Here is a 26,210-nt window from a genome sequence, read left to right on the forward strand (position 1 = left end):
CCGGTATCCAATGGCTAGGATCGTATCTTCCATTGTCGCGAGAGTTTGATCTGTGACATGGGTTGCCATAACGAAAAATAAGGACTAGGAATAGGATTCCTGCAATTAGTCCTAGGATCAGGGGAAGTCCGCCAAAAATCGAATGGACGAAATCTGGAAAAATACCCAGTATGGCTTTGAATGGTGTTAATGCCATCGAAAATATTGTCTTAAATACCTTTGAGACCCCTGTGGTATCAGAAATATTTAAGATTTCGCTCAGGATTTCCGCGAAATGTACGGGGGAATTGGTTGATAATAATGTATGTATCTCTGCAGTCGTCCTTGCGACTTGTAGATCATACGTTTCTTTAGATGACGTGAGCCTTGTAGGCGTCTGAAGAAGCACTGTTTTCATTCTGCTTAAAGTGTCTATTCGAATAGAAGTAATTTTCAAACCGGGCCATGCCCTTGCCTCCCTGTCTGGAAAGGAGCTGGGGAACAAAGAACGTCCACAGCACTTGACCTTCGCCGTCGTAGTGACGAGATAAGGAGTCCCGGGCATAAGACTACAACATCTGCGGTCTACAATAAGAATGTAACTCCCATTATAGAGTCTTTGAAAGAATGGTTCTATTTCAGTTGCAGGTGCGCCTTGCTGGTGACATGAAAGGTTGTATGAATTCCCTTCACAGGCTCCGTGCAAACTAATACCGTTACACAGAAGCGTGCCGCTTAGTGACATAGCACAATTGTTGCCACTAAGAAACACTTTCTGTCCTTTGTTACTGACACATGCATGTGAATAGGGCAGGTTCCAAGATGTTTTAAGGTACCCCTTTCCCAATTTCTCGTACATGCCAGCCTGTATATATTTTTGGCAGTATTGAAACCTGAAGGTTGAGATTGGAATATTTATGATTCCGTGGATTATCCATTCACTGACAGGTCGTTCTGACATTGTCATTGGTAATCTTTCTAGTTTTTCAATGCTCAAGATTGTATAATCAGCACCCTTCTGCGCCATACCGATTTGTCTATCAGTAAGGTTAAAGATTTGGAATAGTGACGTTGTGTTGATTAAACGCCAAGGCACATAGCCTGAACGCAGATTTTGTAACGTCCAGCCAAGCTGTACGATAGAACGCAATTGTGACTGACCATGTTGTAATAACAGTAAGTCTTGCGATAATATATCGATTGCTGAAGACACAATGCTGTCCAATGAAAAAATTCTGGAGGACAGAGTCATTAACCCATTGTCCACCACAGAAAGTGATTTTTCCAAATTAATACGGTCAATTTCCCGTATTCTTTCTGCTGTTTCAATTTGAGTAACCTTCCAGGCCTCATTGTATGCTGCATATACAGAGGCTGCTATGAAACGCTTTTGACGCTGTTTGCGTGGTCCCAGTATGAAATCACGCAAGTCAGCACCATCAGTAAGTAAAGTTAGGTGTTGCTTAATTTCAGGCAGTGTGGAAGTTTGTAGCCATTGAAGGCATAATTTGCCCACACTGTAGGTTGTTATTATCCCTGGGTGATGTCTTTGGGGATATCTAGGGTCTGGCCTGGTCATTTTGAAACCCTGTGTTTTATTCAGGAATCTATCTTGACAGTTATTTGTATCTGTGGGCCAGATCAACCATTGTTTCCAATCAGGATGTGTTCTGTTTTGGTTAAGTATATGGTTTATGTCTATTCCTTCATCTGTTTCAGAGCTATTGCTAAACATTGTTGGCTTTGGAATAGACAGGTTATTTAAATCTTTGATTTTGGCTAAGCCAAGACAGGTGGTTTGTTGAACAGTGTCATTTAAAAATATCATTTGTTCTGGGATCATGCAGGCTCTAAACAAAGCTTCTAAACCCTGTACTTGCCATTCTTTTGTACCCCAAACACTTTTCAAATCAACATTTTTGTCCCAATAATCGAATCCAAAAGTATTCATTTTTTCAAAGAATGAATCAGAATAAATCAATTTTGTGTTGGTTATCATGGTTTTGGTCCCTGTCTTGTTTGACAATTTATAATAAAATGTTTCAGCATTACTAGTGTTAAAACCTTGAAAGTATGAATATTTGTCATAAACGGTTCTAGAGCTCCCTTTTGGAGGTGTAGCACAATGTTCCCATTGATTAAAATTTAAAACATTTCTAGGTTGTGCAGATTTATGCAAGAAATGGTTACCATAGTGGTTATAGCAATACATACTATCATAATTTGTAGAACCTTGCAAATAATCATGTTTTGTAAATTTAGCAGACATTACTAAGTCAGACATCATATTGTTTATACTTTCAAAGTCCCAATCATCAGCAAATGAGTTTGGTTTTGCAAAGTCACTCAAAGAGATCTTAATTTGGTGTGGATATTTCAGGATCTCGACCGGACCATAAATTTCATAGTCAGTGTTGTCCCAGGCTACCCCACCAGGTATTGGAATTGCTGTGAAGTTGGCTGAAGAAAGTTCTGAAGAAAGTTCTCTTTTCTCGACGTGTGAAGATGTGTGTGGTTTGAGGACCACGTTGATGTTCTGACTTGCTGTGTCCATTTTAGCATATTTTCCCTCAATGAAGCGTCCCAAAGTAAATACCATGATGAGCCAAAGTATGAGGATATAGGCACCAAAACCCACCCAAAATTCAATCCATGGAGAAATCAGATATGTTTCTTTTAGTTGTTTCAAAAGTTCCTTCGCTTTGTCTTTAAAGGATTTTGATGATGGCTGTGTCTTTTGTTCGCTGAAGCCTTCAGAGGAATCATCGAAGTTGATGAAGTAACCGGATGCAGTTCTGTCAATTGTTCCAATTGGTTCAGGATTTTTGTTTTTTGCATTTTCACTTGGTACTTCAGTATAGATTGGTGTGTCTCTGCTAAATGTCTTTATTTGGGTTTTCAGAGGTCTAAGTTCTATTGCATTGTTGCATAGTCCTTGTTGTTCTTCTGTAGGCGTTTCGAATGTGATGAGCCTCTTTGTTAGGACCTCTGTACTGGTAGCAAACCTTGGTGTTCTGCTACTTATTGGGAGTCCACTTGGCCTACTGTTTGTTATCGGCCACATGTTGTGGTTTTACCAGGTCGATGGATACAACTCGGTTCTCCTTTTTTCCAGCAAGTGGCGGTAGTACAACTGATCTTGTCCCGTTGACAGACAAGACAGGAACTGCTTTTCTGTAAGAAGGCCCAAATTCCTTCTTTACCGCGATCTTCTCCCTGACTAGATCCCCGACTTTTGGAATCCAGACAGGTCTTGCTGGGACAGGTGGGGATTCTTCAGTGGTTGTTGGCTGTTGTTTCAACTGTATGTTGCTCAGGTCTTTTCTTGTTTTGTTTAAGTCCTGCAAAATAGCCAAACGGTCTTTGACATCAAAGCTTTTTTCTGTTACCACTGAAGTCTGACTATCAAGGTCAGAGATCAACATCCTAGTTCCGAATAATAATTCGTACGGACTGAATCCCTTCAGAGAATTTCTTGGCAAGTTATTTAGACTACGTTGGACACTTATTAGATGTTTGACCCACCCAGCTCCCGAACCTAATATCCTTTCTATTATAGATTGCTTTCTGTCTTGGTTTTTTCTTTACACCATCCCATACCCTCAGGAAGGAAGTGAGAAGATTCCCGCTGGGCTGTGCTCATTTGGCCATTCTTTCCCCCCCCAGGCTGGATTGCCTGAGAAAAAGAGAAAAAAAAATGGTCGAACGTAGCATGCTCTTAGCGTATATGCCATTTAGACTCGCAAATCTTGTATAACAGTCCGGACGTCAGCTGAGTGCTGTGGATCTACATTATAAGTGGAACTAGCCTGTGTATGTTAATCGCAAGCCATTCTTTTTGTTGGTAATATTATCTGCCTTGATACGACGAGGTATTAAACTGCTTCTCTCCCCACTGCGATCTCTGTTGCAGTTTGGGCAGTTTTTTACAAACATGGTGTAGTGCAGGCTCATGCCTGGCCACCAGTACCGTGATTGTAATTCTTCCAGAGAATCTTTTAATTTAAGGTGTCTGAGACCCTCGCCCATGTGTGCGTCTGCGATTAACAAGTGTCTCCTGTCCATGTTTGGAATCACTCTATCCCCCACTCCAGGGATTCGAGCAAAAGGGACGGAGTTTGCATCGATTATGTATGTATAATTGAGTGGATAGTTGATCGGTAACGCTGAGCAGTCGCCTTTTGATGACGTTTTCACCGCCAGCATTGTTTCACCGTCAATGTATTTTAATGTACGCTTTTTTCGATCTACGGGAGCCGATTTAGTGGCTGCCGCTGCGGCTGTTTCAGCCAATGAATTCCCTACAACGTGAACGCCATCATGTTGATGACTCAGTGAGTGAGTCACGTGAGTCTTTGGTAGTTCTTTTTTCAAAAGAGCTACTTGTTCTCAGAGCAGTCTCTGCTTTATTGGTGCATCTGTGTCATCTTTGTAACCGTTCTGAATCCATGTCTGCAAATCTTTGTTATATGCTTTGACGCAGTAATATGAATCTGACACTATAAGCGTTGGGAATTCGCGATCCGCATTATCTAGCGCCATTTTCAAAGCTATTATTTCAGTTTGTAGTTCTGAATTAGTTTCTACTGAGTGTGATTTTGTTAATAGAGGTTTTAATATACCTCCGCGCCACACTTCTTTTGTGATCTCACATGTGGGATTGTATGCATGTTCTCCCCAAACGGAGGGTTGAGCATGTCCGTCTGTATAGATTACACAGGCGTAATGTCGTAGAGGCAGAATGTCGATTGGCAGAGGATACGTCTTTTCATATTTTAGATTTTCCAATTCTTCTAGTTCTTAAAAGACTGTCAACCAGGCAATACTTGATAATTCATATCCTCCGTACTGGATTTTCAGATGGGCAATTCTGGATTTTTTGAAGTTGAATTTGTAACCCTCTGCAGCGAAACCAAGTATTATGGTGTTCACTCTTTTCAAGTGAGTTTCCAAGTCATCATCTGTTAAGTAAATGTCATCGATATAAGATAATGCTTCATCATCATATTGTTGTAGTAATTCTGTTACTCTCGCTGAGAATACCCCCGGGCTGTTCTTGTACCCCTGGGCTAACCGACAGAATTGTTTTTGAGTGCCATTTACTGAGAAAGCTGTTAAATATCTGCTCTCTGGTGCTATGTTTTGACAAAAGAATCCGTTGGAGATGTCCAAGGTAGTTTTGTATTTTTTGCGCACTATGTTATTCATTAGTGCAGCACTGTGTGAGTTTTGCACTGCAAAAGTTTTGCAACATGTGTTAAGGTGTCGGTAATCCAAAACTAGACGATATGAGTTGTCTGGTTTGGCGACCGGAAACAAAGGATTGTTCATTTGTGAGGTGCAAGTTTCAATCACCCCCTGGTATTCTAGCTGATCTAGTATTTCATTTACTTGTTTTTTAGCTTCTTGCTTAATTGGGTACTGCCTTTGTGCAGTTGGTTGTGATTTTAACTGGACTTTGTGAGGAGGAGAATCCTCATCCCATCCTACATGATTTTTATATAAAGCAGGTGCTAAGGCCACTGCCCACTTTCTAGCAAGTGTGTATTTTTTATGAATCGGGATTTGATTCGAGAAGGCAGGCATAATTACTTCTTCGCCATGAGGGCACTCCCTGACAAACTCTGGTGGCCAGTCTTTTTCAGCTAAAAGTATGTCATAACCCTTTGAGAGGTTATCCCAAAATAGTCCCCTTATTTTCCTAGTCTTATCTCCCTCTATACGTAATGTTATCTCGTATATTTTGTGGGGCTTGCTAACTCTGGTATCTGCAGTTTCCACTTGAAGGTATTCATTCGTGTCCACTGTCTCCAGATGATTCATAAGGACTTTGCGAGCTATGCTCACCTCTGCTGCGCTGTCTAGCATTGTCTGAGCCCACTCTCCGTTTTTCAGTTGTGTCCTCAGTATTCTCGGCATTGTTAACTACCTTGATACTGGCTACCTTCTTTTTTGGAAATTGTGATTTCTTTTTCAGTTGAGCAGGTTCCTTGTCTTTGGACTTGGCGTGCTCTTCTGATCGTCCTCTTCTTTCCGATTTCTGCGAGGAATTCTGAAAAGATTGAGAGGGACGTGTATCAATGTCTTGATATCTATCAGGTTTTTTAATATTATCCCTATTTCTAAGGTTATATCTATTCCCAGAGGGTTCACTCTGGGGTGACCTTTGTCTCGGGTTTGGAGATTTCTCTCTTCGCCTAGGAGACCTTCCTCTGGACTGGAATTTCTTTTCTTTGGGATTGGATTGTTTGTTCCCATCCCAGTTCTTTTTTGGTGAATTATTATTATTATTAAAAAACATTTTTTCTGGACTTGTAGTCAGTTGCGGTTTTACTGGTATTCCACCTAGACTATCTCTGCCTAGTTCTTCATAGGATTTTTCTATGATTCTGGCAATTTCAGCTGGTTGGTCTGCTATATCTGTCTCTTTTAACCTCTGGCGGATCGCCACGTTTGCTGCTTCACCCTTTATGTTGGCTAGTAATATAGCCGAGACCTGCTTGAAGTCTTTTAGTAATTTCATACCAAGAGTTAAAGCAGGTTCTGGACCGTATTCATCTTGAATTTGTTTTAGCACATCTGGTATTACCGAAATGGATGGAACACCGTGCGTTTTTGTGTAGATGGAAGCAAAGACTGTACCCCAAGTGTCACAGTCCTCAATGTGTGGTGCGATTCCCATCGGGAGACATATAGTCAGAATCCTGTGTTTTTCTAATGGGGTGGTGTCAGGAAACACCGCCTCTATTTGGGTAATTTTCTGTGCCAACCAGAATGGTATTTGTTCCCGTTTAGCTGGAACTTTACCTAGGCAGGATTGGATGTTCTGTGGTGTAATTTTATTTGTGTTCCCCTGGTGAGGGGTCAGCTGTGGTAGTTTAATCGCTGGCTGAATTGTTGAAGTCCGCATTACATACTGAACTAATTGTCTGTGAATTTTTAGTAGTTGTTTTAGCTGTATTAACAGCTCTGCTGCAGGCATTCTTTCGATGTCTGGATATGGTGTGTATCCGGCTAGGACCGGCCACGTTGCTCCTGGTCTTCCTAAAGGACCGAGCCTTGTAATGTGATTATTATGTTTTAGGGCGCCATCAAATAAGAGCAAATGCTCTTGGAATTTGAGTGGTACTTCCACCTCCTCGAAAGGAGTGTACTCATTAGGAGGTTCCTCTACTTTGTAATAGTGGAAGTACTTTGTTATAGTATTAGCTGCTGGAAAATGTATCCATGTATAGTATACCTCTGTCTGCCGATATTCGTGTGCCTCGATTACGAATATGACTGTGCCACCTCTAGGTGTCAGTCCATTTTCTATAAGTTTTAAGGTTATAGATCTCCTTTTGGCGACCGGAATGAGTATTATATCCGCGTCTGCTGCTTGCATGGTAGCATCAGCATCTGCTATTTCAGTAGCTAATCTAGTAACCTCTTGTTCTTCATCGCTGTCCATTTTGCTGACAGGATGGTATTATGTTTATTTGCAGATCAGGTTTCTTTATGGAAACAGAGATTAGATGCACAATATTTTGGAACACTGTTTATCCTTCAACGTTGACTAGATCAAGAACCATACATAGGAGTTCCCTCCTGCGAGGTTTTGGAGGATATTATAACCTTTCACCCACTCCAGACGTCTTTGGAGTATTTGGGAAAAGGGGTCTGAGTGAGAAAGCACGACTGAGTTACTCTAAATGTCTTACGTTAGTTTTATCGCCCTTTCCAAACGCGTTGGGCGCCATGTAGTGTAGCTCCTATTTTCCCAATAGGCTCTGCGCATTGGAATAGTACCTACAGCAGTAAAGGCCTAGGCCAGACGTTAACTAGGTCTACTACTGTCGATGCTAGACTTAATTTTTGGGTTTGCCAGCTAAGCTCAGAGTTCGCTAGAAACTTTCTCGAATGTTCAAGGAAGGATTAACTCCCCTGATTAGACAAGAAGGGATTTAGTTTCTGACAACCATAGAACATGACAACTTTGCTCTCCCCTAATCAAGAGTCAATCTCAAGAGTCGTGTGAGCACAAGGCAATTATTTTACTCAGTCAGTACGTGCATTCTTAGTCTCATCAGAATGTAGAGAAAAGGAAGAGACGGGCGTGTTCAATAAAAGGTGTTATTTATTGATCAGTCTCTTTTCTCGTACAAGAGAAATGGATCGATATTATTGCAATACTTATAGTTAAGTAAAGTGCATACATTAGAAGCAATAGTATAAAATAATACTGTAAAAACATTGATATGGTTTCTGAGCCAAATGATGTTTAAAATGATTAAAATATATTTACATACACATATACATTTGACTAAACGTGCTCAACTGGTGTTTCTAAATACGCCTACCCCGTGTACCTGACCTAAGTCTAATACGTGGGCGGGAATAGAAAGTTACAGTTTAAGTTAAGTTTGTTTTTGCCAAGTGAATAACTAAAGAATTCTCTAGGAGGGGTTATTCAGTTCTGTACCTGGAATTTAGGATGAATGAGGAATGGTATCTCTTTCTCTGCTCTCGATATTCCAGGCTGCCTGCGAGGGCTGCCCAGAAACGCCGGTGCTGGGTCTCTCGGCTTGAGATAGCAGCGCGTCTCTCAGCGCGTCAGGAAGGCGGGGCTGTTGCCTGCGGGGTCTGCTTCTGCTCTCGGCTTCGGCAAGTATGGCTGCTCCGTCTTGTCACCACGCGTGTGTTTGCATAGGGCAAGGTCGGCAATATTTATACCTTAAAGGTGCCGGGATTGACGTAAGGATGGACATAGGTACGTCAATAAAGATGTCATACGACTTGCTCGTTAGCACATTCTTTACTAAAGTTCTCTGTGAAATCAAAACAATGGCCGCACGGATTATCCAGGTTGTCATAGGTTTGATTTGTTATGAGAATGTCGTATGCCTTATCAGGGGCTGGAGGAATGTCGCTTGTCTAATTAGATCTCAAGCGTTAAGACCTAATCAGATAACACGTTCCTGTGCCGTAGTGTGACTGCGTCAGATAACGGTATCTGCATCATGGGGGATTTCTTGCCTCATGGGCTGACTGTTAGTTAACTAGCTAGGTAGTTTAACCAGAATAGGGTCAGGAATAGGGGGATCGATTCAGAACCTATAGAAATACACGACAGTCCGAGTGTGGACAAAGTGTCATTCGTGGAACATTCGAGAATACTGGCCCCGTATTTGGTGGTCCTACCCTACTGGGGGGAGGACTATAATTGTATTGCAGACCCTGGATTTGATCGGTCCCACCCGCCCCTGGGAAACTCCCAGTTGTCAGGACGGCCAGAGCCTTTGTAGAATGGTAAACCCAGTGGGGCCTCATAGACTCATGGAGAATGCTACATCCAGGGGGGCGGAACTATTCTTTCTGTTAATACATACACAAATTGCATGTACGATTAGAGGTGATACTTTGTACGCATGATGTGCATGAGCTAGTCACGACTAGTGAATATTTATCTAGAACGATATCTGATCACAATTCCCTGCTACTTGGACTGACCTGAGGGAGGGATCATCCCTGTATACCAACATGGCTGCTGTAACCAGAGGTCCTTGAAGACCCGGTTTTTCAGGACACAATACGGAATGTCCATTAGGCAATACTTTACTGAAAATGAAGGCTCAACGTCTGGCCCACTGATAGAATGGTATGCGTTTGAGGCAGTGGTCAGGGGCAGGTGTATTTCTGAACCAGCGGGAATTGGACTGACTCTCCTGAAGGAGCCCTTAACAGCAGAGTAAACACTGAGAGAGGTTGAGAGGCACAGGCTCGAGCAACAAGAGGAACAGGTCCCACTCCTAGAAAAAGTAGCCGAGCAGGTTGAAAGGTTGTGGTGCTTTAGTTATAGTAATTATATGCTATGAGCACATGTGGAGAGAGACCGCACTGGTTCGCTCCTGGCGTGGCTGTGATATTAGAGAACCGAGAAGATTATGATGTCATCCTGGATCATCAAACTGACATCAAATGTGTTCAGTACCTATTAAACTGACTTGTACCAGAGCAAAGTAACTTGCTCAGACTTTGATATTGGTGCCTTTTGAGGGGCATTGACTCTGCTGGTCATGTCTGAGGAAGAGGTGGACTCTTTGGGAGAAGATATAGTACTTCCTGAGGTTAGAGCAGCCATAAAATCCATGCTCAGGAATAAGACCCCCTGGCACGGACAGGATACCAGTAGAATGTTATTCTACATATGTGGAGAAACTTGCTCCCCAGCTATTAAAGCTCTATAAAACAGCCAGCAACACGGATGTAATCCCTGTGACTTCTTGGGAGGCCGTGGTTTTGCCCCTCTTAAAATCCAGAAGGCCTGCTTCTGATAAGATAGCCTACAGGCCGCTGTCAATGCTAAATCTAGACTATAAGATTCTTAGCAAGATCTTGGCCACTCGACTGCCCTTGCCCATGTCCACCCTCATCCACTTAGATCAGGTGGTATTTATCCCCAATTGTAAGACAGCCCAAAACATTCAGAGATAACTAAGAGTGTTGGAAGCCAACACATAAAATAAAGAGCAAACTGCCATGTTTGCAGTCAACATAGAAAAAGGCATTTGGTAGCCTGCAGTGGCCCTACCTCTATGATGTAATGTGATGTTTTAGACTGGGTCCTAGATGTGTGGCATTGACCAACTTATTATTAAAATTGGACTTCACAGCCAGGGTGCGGATGGGTAGTACGATATCAGAGAGCTCCCATGTGGGCCGGGGTACCCAACATGGAAGCCCTCTTTCGCCCCTGCTGTTTGCCCTGGCATTTGGAGCCTTTGGCTAGCCATGCCAGGTCTGGACTTGCCTTCCAGGGCTTGAAGATGTTGACGGAGAGCCATCACGTTGCACTCCTTGCAGATGATCTTTTGGTCTTCCTCCTCACTGTGGAAGAGGACTTTATAGTAGTGAGGGAGCTCCTGACATGGTTTGAAGGGTCTCAGCCTGAAAGTTAATTGGCGGAAGTTGTTCCTGTTTCCAGCAAGGCCTAACAGGCATGGACCGGTGGATTTGGGAGACATGCTTTTAGAACCCAGGTGCTTACCATACTTGGGGGTGAAGATTTAACATGACCCCTCTGATCTTCTCGACAGCAGTATTTAGAAGGCTATCCCCGGAGTAAAAGCCAGTGTGGAATTCTGGTCCATACTTCCTCTATCTGTAGTGGGAAAAGTTGCCTTACTAAAAATGGTAGCTCTGTTTATTTTTTTGTGGTCCTACCAGTTCCGATCCCAATGAGCTTTTTCCATGATCTCAGCTCATTAACCACTAGCTTTATCTGGCCGCCGCAGAGTGGCATTAACCACGATCTAGAGACCGACTGAAGAGGGAGGCTAGGCTCTTCCTGTTTTTGAGGGTTACTACTTTGCTCCACAACTACAATGACACACTCAAAGGGTGGCGGGTAGGATCACATGGAAGGGGGACTTGAGCTGAGCTATTCCAGATCTCCGATGCTTGTCTCGAGTATTGATGCGACTGCCCACTTCTGGTGCGAGAGAGAGTTCCGAATTTATGGTGCTGCTTAAGTGCTGGATTAGGAGCCAACAGAAAGCAAAAGTACAATACCATATACCCCAGATATCCCGATGGAGTTTTTTTTATGACTCCGACATGTGGGAGACTGACGGAGGCTGAGAGAATGGATAACAGTGGGCGTAACAACAATCGCGGCGCTGTTCGAGGAGGGACTCATGCTTTTATTCACAAAAGTCTGAAAAAGGTACAACGTCCCTCTGGGTCACCTCCTCTTGCAGGGGGCACTCACGACAGCATTCCGGAATCATTGGAAATCAGGGATGACTGAGCCACCATAGTCAGGAGGATGCCGGTACATAGTTGATTCCTCTGGCACACATAAGGCAGTCAACTGTTTATACCGTAGACCTTGGGGAGATGTGATGCTCCCACTTGACAGCCTCCGGTTGCATTGGGAGGAGGACCTGGGAATCCCCTTAGAGGAGAACGTTTGGGATGATCTCATAGGCTGTACCTGTAGGGTATCTAGGAACGCTTGATTTAAATGAATTAATTTCTATGTGCTTCATAGGGCATGCTTGAAATCTGAGATGATAAACCATCACTTTGCAGTGATCAAGGCAAAATTCCCCTGCTATGGAGAATTGGGAGTTGAGTTCCTCCACATGTTTTGGAACTGCCCGACACGGGGGATTTTTGGGAGGCGGTGACAAATACCATAACTGAGGTGACTGAAAGGGATGTCCACTGTACACCTGGCCATTGCCTTTTACACTGGTTCCCGCACACTGCTAAGACTAAGATAACAATTAAGTTTCAGGACATAGTGCTCCTTCTGACTAAGGGGGAAAAAACCAGGAACTAAGATGCTCTGAGGGGACCCAGACTCGAGGGTATTACGCTAGGTGAATTATGAGAGAGCTGAACTACTAATGGAAGTCAGACAAGGCCGGGGGTCCATTGAGGCTGCCAGAGCATGGGAAGCTTTAGTGGAAGAAATTAGACACCCTGCTGTTCCATCTCAAGAAAAAGTGTTAGATACTGCCTGACTGCATACACAGCGAGTAAAACCATTGCTTTAAATGCGCCTTTAGAGGCTGCATGGGTATATCCTCTATCAGAGTTAGATTTCAATATCACAGGCTAGCAAGCAGTGCTCCAATAGTGCATCTTCTGGTACTTTGTTTCCTGTATTACTGGATTGTTATATGAATGATTATACAAGGTTCTCGTTAAGACAAGCCATGGCATGCCTATGGGTGGGGGGATTGGTTAATGGGATTGTGGTTACCGTTTGAGCTGAATGTGGTTCATGTTTGTAAATGGGGGAATTGATAAAGTCAGGGCAATTATAATCCCATCTCTAATTCTGTTATTCCTCTCTATGGGTAACTAGACTGTGATGTAAATTTACTTTCTGTAGATGTCCTCGAGAATGGGGATCACCTCATGACCCTGAGGAAAGTATCCTGTCGCTATATAGATGCCTGTTGTACCTGTGCTATGTGCCTTTTCTAATTACAAAATGCAATAACATTTGTTTAAAAAAAAAAAGTAAAAAGCTTCCTACTTGTCAGAATGTGACCCAAGCACAATACCATCAGCCATACAAATCTTGAAAATGTAAGGATTCTGCAGTATTTCTGTAGGGCTGAACATGTTATAGGGGACCTTATACCAAATAATTCCATCAATTACTGGGACAACTAGTTTGTGTGATGCATTAAAACCTCATTGACCAGTTTTGTGGCAAAGTGTTCTGGCAGATAATGACCATTTATTAGCTAGATGAAAACAGTTACAAATCCATTCAAAGGAAATAGAAAAACAAAGGAAAATGTTATCCAAACATATACATAAGGAAGGACCAGATAAGTGTATTTCAGTAATGTAAAGAAAACACTGGCTCCGTTGTAGGCAAAGTCTCTAAAAGTTTGGAACAGTCAAAAGAGTTGGATAAAAAAAGATGTGTTCCTACAAAATAACCAGAAGAAGTGTGTTGAAAAACAGTAGCCACAGGTACAGTAAGACAACTGGTAGATTGATTTCAGGAGGGGTGGATCATTATAAATGACATCAGCTTCTAGAGTCTCAGTGGTAACTACAGTACTCATGTCTGTCGTATGTCTGCCATTTGTAGCAGTATTAGGAATAAGCTGACATTCATTCTCAACCTCTCCCGACAGCTGGGGAGAAACAGCTTTGATGTTGATCACAAGTTGTAGAAGAATTTCCTGTATGGTAGCAAGAGGATTTGGGGAACTACCGTGGACTCCTCATGGCCTACTGTTTAGATTTGGCCACATGGTGTAACTTGATGTGATCAATGGAGACAAATCAGTTGTCTTTAGAAAATACAAGTGGTGATAGTATTACAGTTTTTGTACCTTGAATGCCATGGACTGCTACCAGTATGATGGGCCCAATTACTTTTTTCACCACATCCTTTTCTCGAACAAGATCACTAAGTTGAAGAATCCAGCTGGAAGGTGCTGGCTTCTCCTTCATTCAGATAGAGGCACACATTTTCCACTGTTCATTTGATTAGCCACCATCGAAGTGTTGCAAATCCTGTAGGATAGCAGACCGATCATTTATGTCAACGATGTCTGGACCATCAACGTTGAGAACATATATTTTTATGCCAAAAAGGTCCTTGTAAGGGGTCCTGCCACCCAGAGATCATTTAGGGAGATTTTTAAGGGCTCTTTGTACCCCATATAGTGATGGATCCGGCTACGCACTGTACCTAATACTCTAACTTATCAGGATTGCTTTAGTTCATGGTTCATTCTCTCCACTACTAAATTTCTCCTTGGGACTGTAGGGGGAAATGTAATGTACCTCTACACCCAGTGAAGCCATGGGATTCCTTTAAGCCCAAAAGGAGAAAGCAGGGCCCTGTCGGAGTGGAATGTAGTGCATGTATGTGTTCCGATAAAGACCTGTAAATCTTTAATAGCAGTATAAGCGTCAGCCAAACATTGTGCCATACCCAGAGGAATATTGAGCAGCAATCAACTGCTAGTAGGATACATTTAAATGCACCATTCGAATTAAGAGGACCACAATGGACAAAATAAATGTAGCTGACAGTTTTTTTTTTTTAAATCAACAGGTGTATTTGCGGTGGGCATGTCACGGTAGAACTTTTGATTTGTTGACAAATGTCACAACAAAGGACATATTTCTTGGTCTGCTTATATGAGCCATACCACCAAAAACGTGCTGTAGTAACAAAATTGTGACTGCCTCACCTGCATGAGCAGAAGCAACACCTTCATGTGCAGCTATCACTAAGGCTAGTATACGGTCTTGGTTGGGAATCAAATGATTACCATTGTTTAAATTGTATGTATATTAAGCTGGAGGGCACCTAGGCAAAAGGGTTCCATTGCACTAGTATATCGTCATATACCCTCATATGAAAACGAGTAATCTCAGCAACTGTGGCAGTCGAGATTGCAGATTTGGCTGCATCATCTGCCAAAGAATTCCCTACAGCAAATGTTTAAAACACATTGATGTCTCAATGTATAAATGACATGGGTCTGTGGCAACCTATCTTTCAGGTCTGACACCTTCACCCCAAGTAATTTGTACTTTATAGTGTTGCTTTAAGACTCTTTAAATCCATTTTGGCACAAATAATGCAAATGCTATTAAAAGACTGATCACAATAATACAATTCTCACACTCTAAGTGTGGGGAATTCAGGATGCATATTTTCTAGTACAAGAAGCAATGGTTTTAATTCTGCCAACTGAGCAGTGCAGTCCCCTAAGGACTGTGTGTGAGTTTGTTAGGGTTGGAATTGCCCATCCAACATTACGCCATGAATAGAGCCGCATGTCGCTGAATATTGGTGCTTGCTCCTTATAGCATGTTGAATAATCAGTATAAATAAAATATTCATACTGCTAAGGACGCAAAAATTGCTGGGCATGGGAGAAAGATGCTCATATTGAAGACCTTATTGTGTCTGTAGATATGAGTCAAAGATGAAGTCTACATCTGTAGCTGTTAAGGATGTCACCCATTGTATCAATCTGGAATGGAGAGCTTTAGCAGTCAGAATGTTGGCTTTTGTGACAGCATCTAAGGCTGCAATGGGAGTGACAACAATAATGTGTTTCCATTGTAGAAGTGGCTGATCCTTAAGCCACCTGCACTGCAGTCAGTATTTATTCAGTGGATGCAAAACATATTTTACCGTCATTAAAGGTGAGATATGTAAAGTCAATGGCACCCGCAACTATACGGATGACCCGGTTGGTAGTATTACCTGTGTAAGTGTCATGTAGCAACACATCAGATTGAAGTGTATGCCTGTATGTCTCTTGTGAACTGAAAACATCAGGATGAATTAATTCATATAATGATTTAATGCGCTGTGCATAATCATGTATGTGTGTTCTGACAAACTTAAGGAATCCTAATAAGGATTGCAGTTTCCTAAGAGTATTTGGGTATTGTAACAGAGCCCACTTTTCCAAGAAGTGTGGTGCAAGGCTGTGGCTCTCATGGGTAAGTTTGTATACTAAAAAGAGGACACTTAGAAATTCTATATTAGATTTCTCAAAGCTGATCTTATAGCCAGGTTTGGTAAATCCCAATGTTATCTGACAACTAATCATCAATCAGGTAGATATCATCTACATAGAACAATGCGTCTTGGTCGACAATATGTACAATTGACACAATGCGGGAAGCAAACAGTCCTGGACTGTTCTCATACCTCATGGGGAGTCGAGTAATGTGACGTTGCAAACCTAGCACCAAGATGGTGAAAGGATGTGGTCTGACGGCTAGAATGCTGACTTTGGAACGGGGTCGACTCCATATCCTGTGTTTTTGGGCAAATCAATTAATCTCCCAGCGCCTACCAAAAAAAGGAATGTGACCTTGTTGGAAATGGCCCTTTTTGCAGGGTTATCCCTAAACTTTTTGCTTCTCCCTCGCTTATTTTTCCTGACCTGTGGTTGTTGGCAATAAGACTCTGGGCGCTTTACCACTGCTTATCAGTGCTAAAGTACTTATGCTCTCTGGGTAAATTGTTATTGTGATTGGTTATCCATGATTGGCATATTTGTTTTACCAGTAGGTCCCTAGTAAGGTGAACTGAGTGTGCCAGGCCTGGTGATTCAAATGCTACTAGTGGGCCTGCAGCACTGATTGTGCAACCAACATGACTTGCCCTAAAAGGGTGTCTCAGGCCTGCCACTACAGTCCCTGTTTGCAGTTGCTAACTGCCATGCTGACCTGACCAGTATCCTCACTGGCCAGGCCTAACCATTCCCTTTCTGTACACATTGAACACCACTATGGAAGGCCCATGGTACCTCCCTGGGCAGGGTATAGTGTATGTGAAAGGTAGAGCATGTACTAGTGCGAGTGGCATGCTCTGATAGTGAATTACTTGCATTTTTGTTTTTCACTATTGAAAGGCTATCTTGCCCATAGGCTATAATGGCGAATGCTATGTATATTGTTTACCTGCATATCTTCCCAAAGGAGCAAGATAGAAAATTGAAGTCTGGTATCCCTTAACTCAGAATTTAATTACACATCTTTTAGGAAGGATGTTTTTAAAATCTTGTGTTTGAAAGCGGCACTATTAGAAAGTGGGTGCTTTCTTGTCTGACCTTGCTGTCTGCCTTTGCCTGTTGGTGAATTGACTATCTGGTTTGTGAGTGACAGGGGCTGGGATGGCTCCATCTGCATCTTGAGTGGTGGGAGGGGATAGCACTTGGGCCTGAATAGGGCTGTGCCTGCCTTCCACGATGCTGGATGCACCTCCTGCTGGGCGGCTGATGACCCTGCCCCTCTCTCTCAAAGGAAAGAAGGACAAAAGTAAACAGAGGGCTCCAGGACTGACCAGAACTGGTTTGGACAAGGCAAAGGCCTCTCTGCCTTCAGAGAACAAAGGGAAATGGGTATAAAAAGGGATACCCAAATCCCAGAACTTTAGATCATCCTGGGATCAAGAAGGAACCTCTGCCAAGGAGAAAGCTGGAAGAGTGAAGAAGAAGGACTGACCTTCTGTAAGGCTGACCTGCAGTTGCTTTGCTGCCAAGGAGAGGGGAAGGACTTTGCTGTTGATGTGTCCCTTTGCTTGACGAGATCTCCAAGGGCCTGGGGAGAGCTGGCCTCCTGTTAAGAAGTCGCAGGAACAAAAGGACTTCACCCCCAGCTTCACCCCTGAACTCTGCTGTGTGAGTTCTGACCTGCCAAGAGTGCGTGATCCATTTGTGGGGCCTCTGGAGGTTGTTTCCTGCTGTTTCGGGGAGCTGGACAAGAAGAAAAGCTTGCATAGCGCTTCGCCCCGGTGCGGGAAGATTCCTGTTGCTGCGAATATTGGCGCAGAGACTGTCGTCGCTGTGGGAACCGTCACACTTCTTGCTTACGGACCGTATCCCGTCGCTGCGAACATCATCACAGAGCCCATCGCCATCGCATCGAGGGGCACTGACAGAAGAGGATCAAAGCTGCGCAGTGCATCGCCGCCGCACCAAAGATCGTCGCCGTCTCAAAGGTTGTCACATCGTACCTTTAGGAGACGCTACCGACCGGAGAACCTGCACCCCGGAATCCATACAAGGTATCGCATTGCTCCCCATACAGACCGGATTCGTTGCAACACGCCCGCTGAGTACAGCAGGGTTATCGCATCACCTCCCCGGGGTCTCAGGAGTGACGCATCGCTTGTTTTCTGACGCTGCAGCTGCCGCTTAGAACTTTTGTCACATCCAAAGGTACTTTGGGCTAAAAGTGATGCAACTGTGGATTATTTGGATGCAAACCCTATAACTCTTTGAAAATCATATTCTGGAACTGTGTATGTTGGATTCTTGTCGTTTTAGTCTTGTGTAGTTTAGATAAAGATACTTTATTTTTCTAAACTGGTGTGGGTCTATTTGTGGTGTTTTCACTGTGTTGCTGTGAGTGTTGGTACAAGTACTTTACACATTGCCTTCGATAAGCCTGTCTGCTCATGCCAAGCTACCCAGGGGGTGAGCAGGGGTTATCTAAAGAGTGTAGCCCCCTTGCCCTGACTAGAAGCAAGGGTCCCTATTTGGATATTGGTACCTACCTCTGCTAACTAGAGACCCTCAGATCTAACAGTCCTTCTGTAAAGTAACTGGTGCTCATGTAAAGCTGTCCAATAACTTTGGGTAGAGTTCACGCTATATAAATCTGCAAGAAAAAAAAGGCAGCCCAATCCCTGCTTTCAGGTGATATATTTTGGCAGAAAAAAATTGCATATATCTTAATTGTTTTATGGACCATATTATTAATAAGTGTTGTACTGTGTGTATTTCTTTATTGCATATCTGCTTGTATGACTATTTAAATGTGTATAGTCTAGTACTATATGATATGCATCTCCAAGTTTCAAGACAGGAAAAGGGGGATTATTAATTTTGGAGACAGAGAGTTCAATCACTCTCCGGTACTGTAATTGAGAGAGTATTTCTCTCACAGGTGCTTTAGTATTCCGTTTTATTGGGATTGTGGTTGCACTTGTAGGGTGGACCATATGGGTATTAAATGATGAAGCGATTTGTTACCCCAGCCAACATGATTACAATATAAAAATGGGGCTTGTACAAAAGCCCATTCTGCAGCCTAGGCTTATTTGATCTCGTTAGGGAAAGCACAGAAAAGGATGGTATTATTGCTTCTTCACCTTGTGGGTATGTTTGTACAAACTCCATGGGCCAACCAACCTCTGCCAAGAGAATGTCATATGATAATGTTACATTTTCCCAGAGTATTACTCGAATGGTGCACTGTATGTCACCCTCTATTTGTATATCCAAATTATATAATCTATCTGCAGGGGCTATGCTCCTCTCTCTGGTTTCAACTATAACATATTGATCAGTCGCTTTCGCTGCCAGAAACTCCTAGAGATTCCAGTGCACTATAGTGATTTCTGCCCCGTGTGAAGGCGATTCAACGCCCACTACCTGTTCAGGAGGAGTGTTCTCGAGGTTTGTGGCATATTTTGCGGTTATACCTGCAACATTCTTTTTCTGATAATGGGGCTTAAATTGCAGAGGTTACTCCTCCTTCTTTATCTTTACGTCAGACAAGTGTTGTGAGTCCTTTTCAGTTTCATGTAGATATCCTGTCTCTGCTCACAATGCCCTCCTCTCTCATATTGTTTTTCCGGTGAGTCCTGAAAGGAACGAGAAGGACGAGTATCAGAATTTTGATGGCTATCAGGTGTCACGCTACTTATAGCTTCTGTCAGAGTTCCCTGGTGGCAGAGAACATCCTCAAGCCCTGCTTTTTCTTTAAGTTTAGGCTATTCCCATAGTGTTTTAACAAACTCTTGGTGCTGCTTGGCAACGTCCTTGTCGGAACCAGGATTGCCAAGTTGTGGTTTATGGGGTCAGGTCCCCATATTCTTGTGACCTATAGAAGTGTATACATCAGTAATAATTATGGGTAGCTCACACTCCTGGTTGTTTGGTGCTTCCTTACTGAGCTGCTGGCATATAAACAAGGATGCTGCTTCGCCTTTAATGTTTGACAGAATCATTGAGGAGACCACAGGAAAGTTTCCCATTAATTTCATCCCCAAATCCAGAGAAGCAGCTGGACTGTGTTCTTCTGCATTTGTGTCCACACTTCTGGCAAGACTGGCGTAGATGGAGTACAATGAGTGATGGTATAAACTGCAGCAAAGACTGTGACCCAAGTGTTACAGTCAGCTGTTTGGGAAACCTGCCCATTGGGTAAGCACCTTGTCAATATTCTGTGCATGTCTTGTGGTCCCATATGTTTAAATATGGCTTCAATCTGATACATTTTTGAGGCTATCCAGAAAGGAATTTCCTCACAATTTGCACGAATTTTTCCCATAATTGAATGAATAGGCATTGGACTTATTCTTGGTACAGTAGGTAACTGTGGTTGCCCTCCTAAAGCTTCCCTTGCTGGGACAGTCATCAAGGTGCGCAAAACATGTTGAGTTAAGCGTTTATATAGTCTAACTAGCCCATTGTATAATTGCATTAGCTCATTAGGATCAAGATGTTGTTAAATTAGGGAATGATGCTTAATCAGCTAACGCTGGCAAGTTGACCCCTTCTTTGTTAAAGGGGCTGGTGCATACATAAGCAAGAATGTGTATTAGACCGCCTTTGAAACAATTTTGATGTTCTCAATGGAATTGAAATTTCTAAGAGCTGCTACACCCTATATTGTTGTGGTGGTGCAATGTTAGTGTATTCATGAAATGTTCCTGGATTCGCATCCACAGCTGGAAAACTGACCAAAAACTTACAAACAATAGGCATTGTGGGCTTCAACCACGAAGATTACGTCATCACCTGCATTGCCAAAGCCATGTGAATTTGAAGGTGCATGGACTGTATGTCTGCACTTGTCAGCTATAGGTATAGGCAGTGGCACCACCATTAATAAAACAGTAATGGAAACAGGCTGCATACACTAACCTGGATAATCCGTTTAAAGGTTCACGCTTGAACAACTGACAGAAAAAATTAGATGCTTCCTAAAATACTGTAGAGGATTGATATGGAACTCTATGGACATCTCTAGAGGAGGTGTAAGAGTACAATGGATACGCACAAGTACTACTCTTGATATCTGTTAAATAAGTACCTGACCAATTTTGGTAGCGCCATGTTGTAGGGATTCTGCTGGTAAAGCGGAAATGACAGTACATCAGAATGTAGGAACAGTGTCTCTCTACCAAGTCACTACATGTAGGCCCAAATCCTGGCTCGCTCTCATTGCATCATTTGAGCTCCTCACCTTCCAAGAATAACAAGTGATTTTGATAACCTACAGCATGACCCTCTAGTCCCCAAGTGAACCGTGTAACAGATCATCACCTTTCATCTCTCACTCATGCAGGATCTTAGAATACAGAAGACAGACACAAAGAAAGTTTACAATACATTTATTGACACTATTGTAGTCTTTTATGAAGCAAGTGTACTGCAAATATTAGACAGATACAACTAAACAACATAATAAGCATTTCTATCAGGCTGTATAAAATTATCATCCCAACCATGGCCAATTATCTATTTGTCCAAGCCTATCCTTACTGTGTGGGCAAAGGGATATATATTAGTGCACGCTGGGATTGGCAACAGACCCCATACCTGGTGTAAGTGTTTAGGTGGTCCACCTCTTGGGTGTAAACTCAGTTTACGCAAGCCTGCATGTCAGGCTCTGCTGGTGTTCGTTCCAGGACTGGTCTCCCTGACAGAATTCTCATGTCTGGCCCAAGGGGACGAGGCACAGTTTATATGATAAAATCTACTGTGATGGAAAGCTGTGCTACCGTGTTATGTCTAAAACGTTGTGAGTTGTTGCTGACCAAGCAGGCAGAAAAAGTCCACCATGTTTTTATGTATTCAAGGCAACCTTGGATAAAATGTGCAGACTGAATCCCGAGGAAAACCCCTCAATAACAAATAACATAAACAGCATATTCCTAACATGATGTTGTAGGAGGGTAGGATCTGCTTACTATGGTTACCCCCACTTTTTGCTGGTGTTTCACTGTTTCTCGGCTTTAGTCTGGCTGGGGCCCTGTTAATCAGGACCCCAGCCTAGCTGCTTCCCTTCTAAATTGATTGCATGTACTTTAGGTACACTCCAGATTGGTTACTGGGTTACCCTTCTGAGTCCCTAGTATATGGTACCTTAGGTATTAAGGGCATAGGTACCCCAGAGGCCTCCCAGGGGCTGAAGCATGTATTATGCCACCCCTACAGCCTGGGTAAGGTGGTGCATGCACCCCTTACTAAGATATAGGTTACCTACATCTACCTTTAATTACTGACACATATAAACCTATAAGTCACTCCTATGGCAGGCCTTATCAATCCTGGAGGCAGAGTGTGTAAGAGGGTACCCATGCATGAGCAGTAACCCTCTGTAGCTTTCGGAATCTATTCTCTGAGGCTGTTCTGTGATGCAGCCAGACCATATAATCTTAAGTGCATTATAACCTCGCGGTAAATGCTAACTTTGGAATGGCTACATCGAAACATGTCGTGTTTGGTGTCAAACACTTTGGAATCCTACCCCACCTCCCCCAAGGCCTGGCGGGGAGGTAGAATTCCACCCTTCTAGAGGGAGAAGACATGTACACACTTACCTGACTGGTAATAGTTTAAAAGACCTCCAGCATCACAATATGGATGCTGCAGCCACAGACATGAGTCTGACCTCCTACTGCTGGACAAAACTCTGGCAGGGGAGGCCTGGACAATAGGTTTCCTGTCACAGGGAGGTGTATCCACCTCCCAAACAGGCTTTATTAATAATAATCCACATTTGTAAAGCGCACAATCACCCGTTAGGGTCTCTAGGCGCTGGGGGCCGTCGGGAAGATTAAGCAAGCTATTGCCCAGAGTCACATGGTGCTGGGCTAACCTGCCGCCGGAGCCGGGGATCGAACCGTGATCCCCAGATTCCAGCGTCAGTCGCCCTGGCCGCGGCGCCACACCTCTTCCACATTGATTATTGATTTGGGGCTGGGTGGGCGCATTCATAGAATGCTTTTCAGACAGCGCTGGGGGCACACTTGGTGCCCCTGTGCGTACCCCAGTTCAAACCGGTTGCAGGGGCACTCAGCCCCTGCTCTGGCAAGAAACTGGACAAAGGGAAAGGGGTATAACCACCCCCTCCCTGGGCGAGGTGGAACCCTAGAGTAAGCCCAACCCCTAAACTTGGTTTAAGTATAGGAACCCAGTCTTTAGGACTTTAGATTATACCTGGATGAAACTCTGCAACATATATCCTGGAACTTCGACATTCTATTTCGACTAGAAGATGGAAGAATCTCCCTTTGGGTCAAGGAGTGACTCCCCTGCTCAAACAGACACCAAGAAGCATCTTGCCGGTCTGCATTTCCGAGTCTCCTGCCGGACCCCGAAGTATCTGCAACTCACGACATGGACTTCCATACATATCAGAGCCTGACACGCGATCCCAGCAAAGCTGAGACCTGCAGCCCTTACGAGTGAGGTGGAACCGGAACCCCTGGACACCATGCACATTTGCTAGTGCATCCACTTCTCAAGCTTTTCCCAAGTTGTGCATTGGACTACTTGTAGCTTGTAGTCCGCGCCCGAACACCATCTGCACCAAAGATTGTGGGCCTACACTCCATGAGTGTTCCGTCAGCCCGCTTCTAGCATTTCTGCTTGAGGCCCCTTCGCGATCTCTGGTCCATCGACTGGTGGGTCCCCACGAAGGTAAATCTTTTTTCCTTTGGGCTTTTCTGATTGCTCCAGATGTACCCTGACTCGCATCTACAGGGTGAGTCCCTCAGACCTTGCTGGTCTGCACCAAAGCCAATCTTTGCTTTCTGCGTGGGTTGCTGTTGCCAAGGCTTGTTGGGTCCCATCGGAATCCGACACCACAGCACTAGACATCTTTCGTGGGACAGCTCGAATCCAGCATCTGGTTGTCATCGACGCCTCCTGGTCCTCGTGGCTGAAGAGTCAAGCTTCACCTTCTTCACCTGCAAGCATCCATCATCGGTGGGCATCCGCTCATCGCCTTCCTGGTCACTGGCTAGTGACCCAGACTCTGTCCCCTCTGTTTCAGGTTCTTCACATCCTCGATCCAGGCTTGGATCTACCCGGACACTTTACACTCGGACGACAGCAGCACTTTGTAGCAGCTCTCCATTGACATGGGCGACGAAACCTGAAACGAAAAGACACTTATGCCCCCTGCTTCCCTGGGTGAGGTAATTCGAATACTCCAGTGCTCCTGTGGGAGTTGACTCTAGAACCTCCTAGTTCTAAAGGGGTTTGCTCCAAGTCCTCTTCTGAGTGTCCTCTTTCTTTAAAATTCCATCCGCGACTTTCCCCATAGAAGTTAATGGTGATTCGCAGCTGTGTTCAGACACTGCACACGTCCCCGTGGGTCCCCTGTGTCACTACCTTGGGTGGTTCCTGGTGGCCCCAGCGGTTCTAAAGGCTCTAGGCCTTATATCTATTTCAGTCGTGGTTCTTATACCACTTACTTAATATATGGTTTGGTACGCCCCTAGGGCTCAACATATATTGTGCTAATTTACTGTGTGCTAAATACGTTTACCGTATGTACTTTTGCCTCTAGCCTCATAAAGAGACTAGAGGGATGTGTTTAGAATTAATACATATATTTTATATATATACCTGGTGTGGTTCTCCTTTCATTTGGTCATTCACAAGATTATAGACTGGTAAAACAAGCTGCTTTACATTCCTTCAAGACTTAGCCTGAAGGCTGTTCTCCACAGCTACCACTAGGATAGCTTTCTTTATAGGTTGTCTTTAAACATACCATCAATAAGGGTCGTTAGGACTGGTGCAAGATGCCCACTAGAATAGTAGACAGCATATGCCAGGCCAACTTCTCACAAATGTTACAAAAATAATTGTGTTATATGCGTCTTTGCAAGTAGAAGCAGCCTAAAATCTAATACGCAAAACTAAGGGAGAACCAAAGTGGGACTAGAATGGGAATCAATACAAGAGTAACAGAGAGTGACCAAAATTCTGCCAATTCCACGGGTGTAAAGAAACATTCCGTCCACTCCTATTACCGACACAAATGATCGCTTGTGAATAATACACTTGCAGAATAAAATTCCAAACAGCTCTGACAAGTGGGTCATTGAATTACACGGGTTAATGCTACTGCTGCTTGCTCTATGATCTGGAGCATCTCTCCTCTTTCAGTCACAATGTCTTCTCCATATTTCTTTATATTCAGGCCAAAAAGGAGATCCAGGAAATCCAGGAGCAGTGGGGCCACCAGGAGCAACAGGTAAAGCTGTAAACAGTTTTGTTGTGTATTTATTTTGTGTCTTTTGTATTGTGCTCTGTCCCTTGATGCCTCCTTCAGGGCTCTTCTCAGGATGTAAAACACAAACCTTCAACTCACACAGTGCAGAGACAGAATAAAGGAGAGTTTAGGGGCCTAACACCATTTCCAGAACTTCCTGGAGTTAGATCTGAGGTGCAATCTCTGCATAAAATTGCTATACATCGCTCACCGTTCAACCAAGACGTTCCACCCTCAAAAGCATCAGATTATTAAAAGATGACCAGATCGTGCTAAGCACAGTGATTGGTTTTGGAAGGGTGATCGCGATGGAATGGAAGTGAGAGGCAACCTTAAGTCGAGTATCGTCAGAGACTGCATATTGATCTGTTTAAATGTACATTTGTTACTTTTGGTGTTTTATTGGGTGCTTGAAGTTTGTTATCTGTTTCTGTGGACTACAGACACATGTGCTCATAAGAACAGAGCAGCTCCTTTGCTTCATAAAGTCCTGACCAGCTCTGTTCAGGTGGAGTGGGGAAATGGGGGAAATGACATACATTTCAAATTGTGGACCACATCTCACATCATAGGCACTTTGAAGCAAGACAATAATGATTCGGAGGTAATAGACTGGGGGCATAGAAGACTTCCAGGCAAACATATTGACAGGGGATATTTTACAATCTGGAATAACTCAATGTATTTTATCGGTCCAGGGCGGCTCTTGGGCACTTTCCCAAATGTGGACGTTTAGAACACAGCTTGTCGTAGTCATAGTTGACAATCTGATGCTCACCCTCAAATATTTGCCGATGATGCAGCATGCACTAAAGAAACGATCACATAGTCACACGTGCCACTAGCACACACCATTACATTGTCACAGATGATACAGCATTATATTTTCATAGACAAATGCGGGACAGAACAGCACGTATCTAGAGGTAACT

At 43.5% G+C, this 26,210-nt stretch overlaps 1 protein-coding gene across 1 annotated transcript in view; it reads left to right on the forward strand.

Moving 5' to 3' along the window:
• The window catches only part of LOC144754343 (ficolin-2-like), a 192,087-nt gene that overhangs the window by 13,213 nt on the left and 152,664 nt on the right, over nucleotides 1-26,210 (forward strand). Inside the window, exon 3 of the mRNA XM_078642032.1 lies at nucleotides 25,207-25,260. Coding sequence (XP_078498158.1) covers nucleotides 25,207-25,260 — 54 coding nt within the window. The remainder of the gene's footprint in view (nucleotides 1-25,206; nucleotides 25,261-26,210) is intronic.

This window comes from Lissotriton helveticus, chromosome 5_1, assembly GCF_964261635.1.
Source record: "Lissotriton helveticus chromosome 5_1, aLisHel1.1, whole genome shotgun sequence".
Classification (NCBI taxonomy): Eukaryota; Metazoa; Chordata; class Amphibia; order Caudata; family Salamandridae; genus Lissotriton; species Lissotriton helveticus.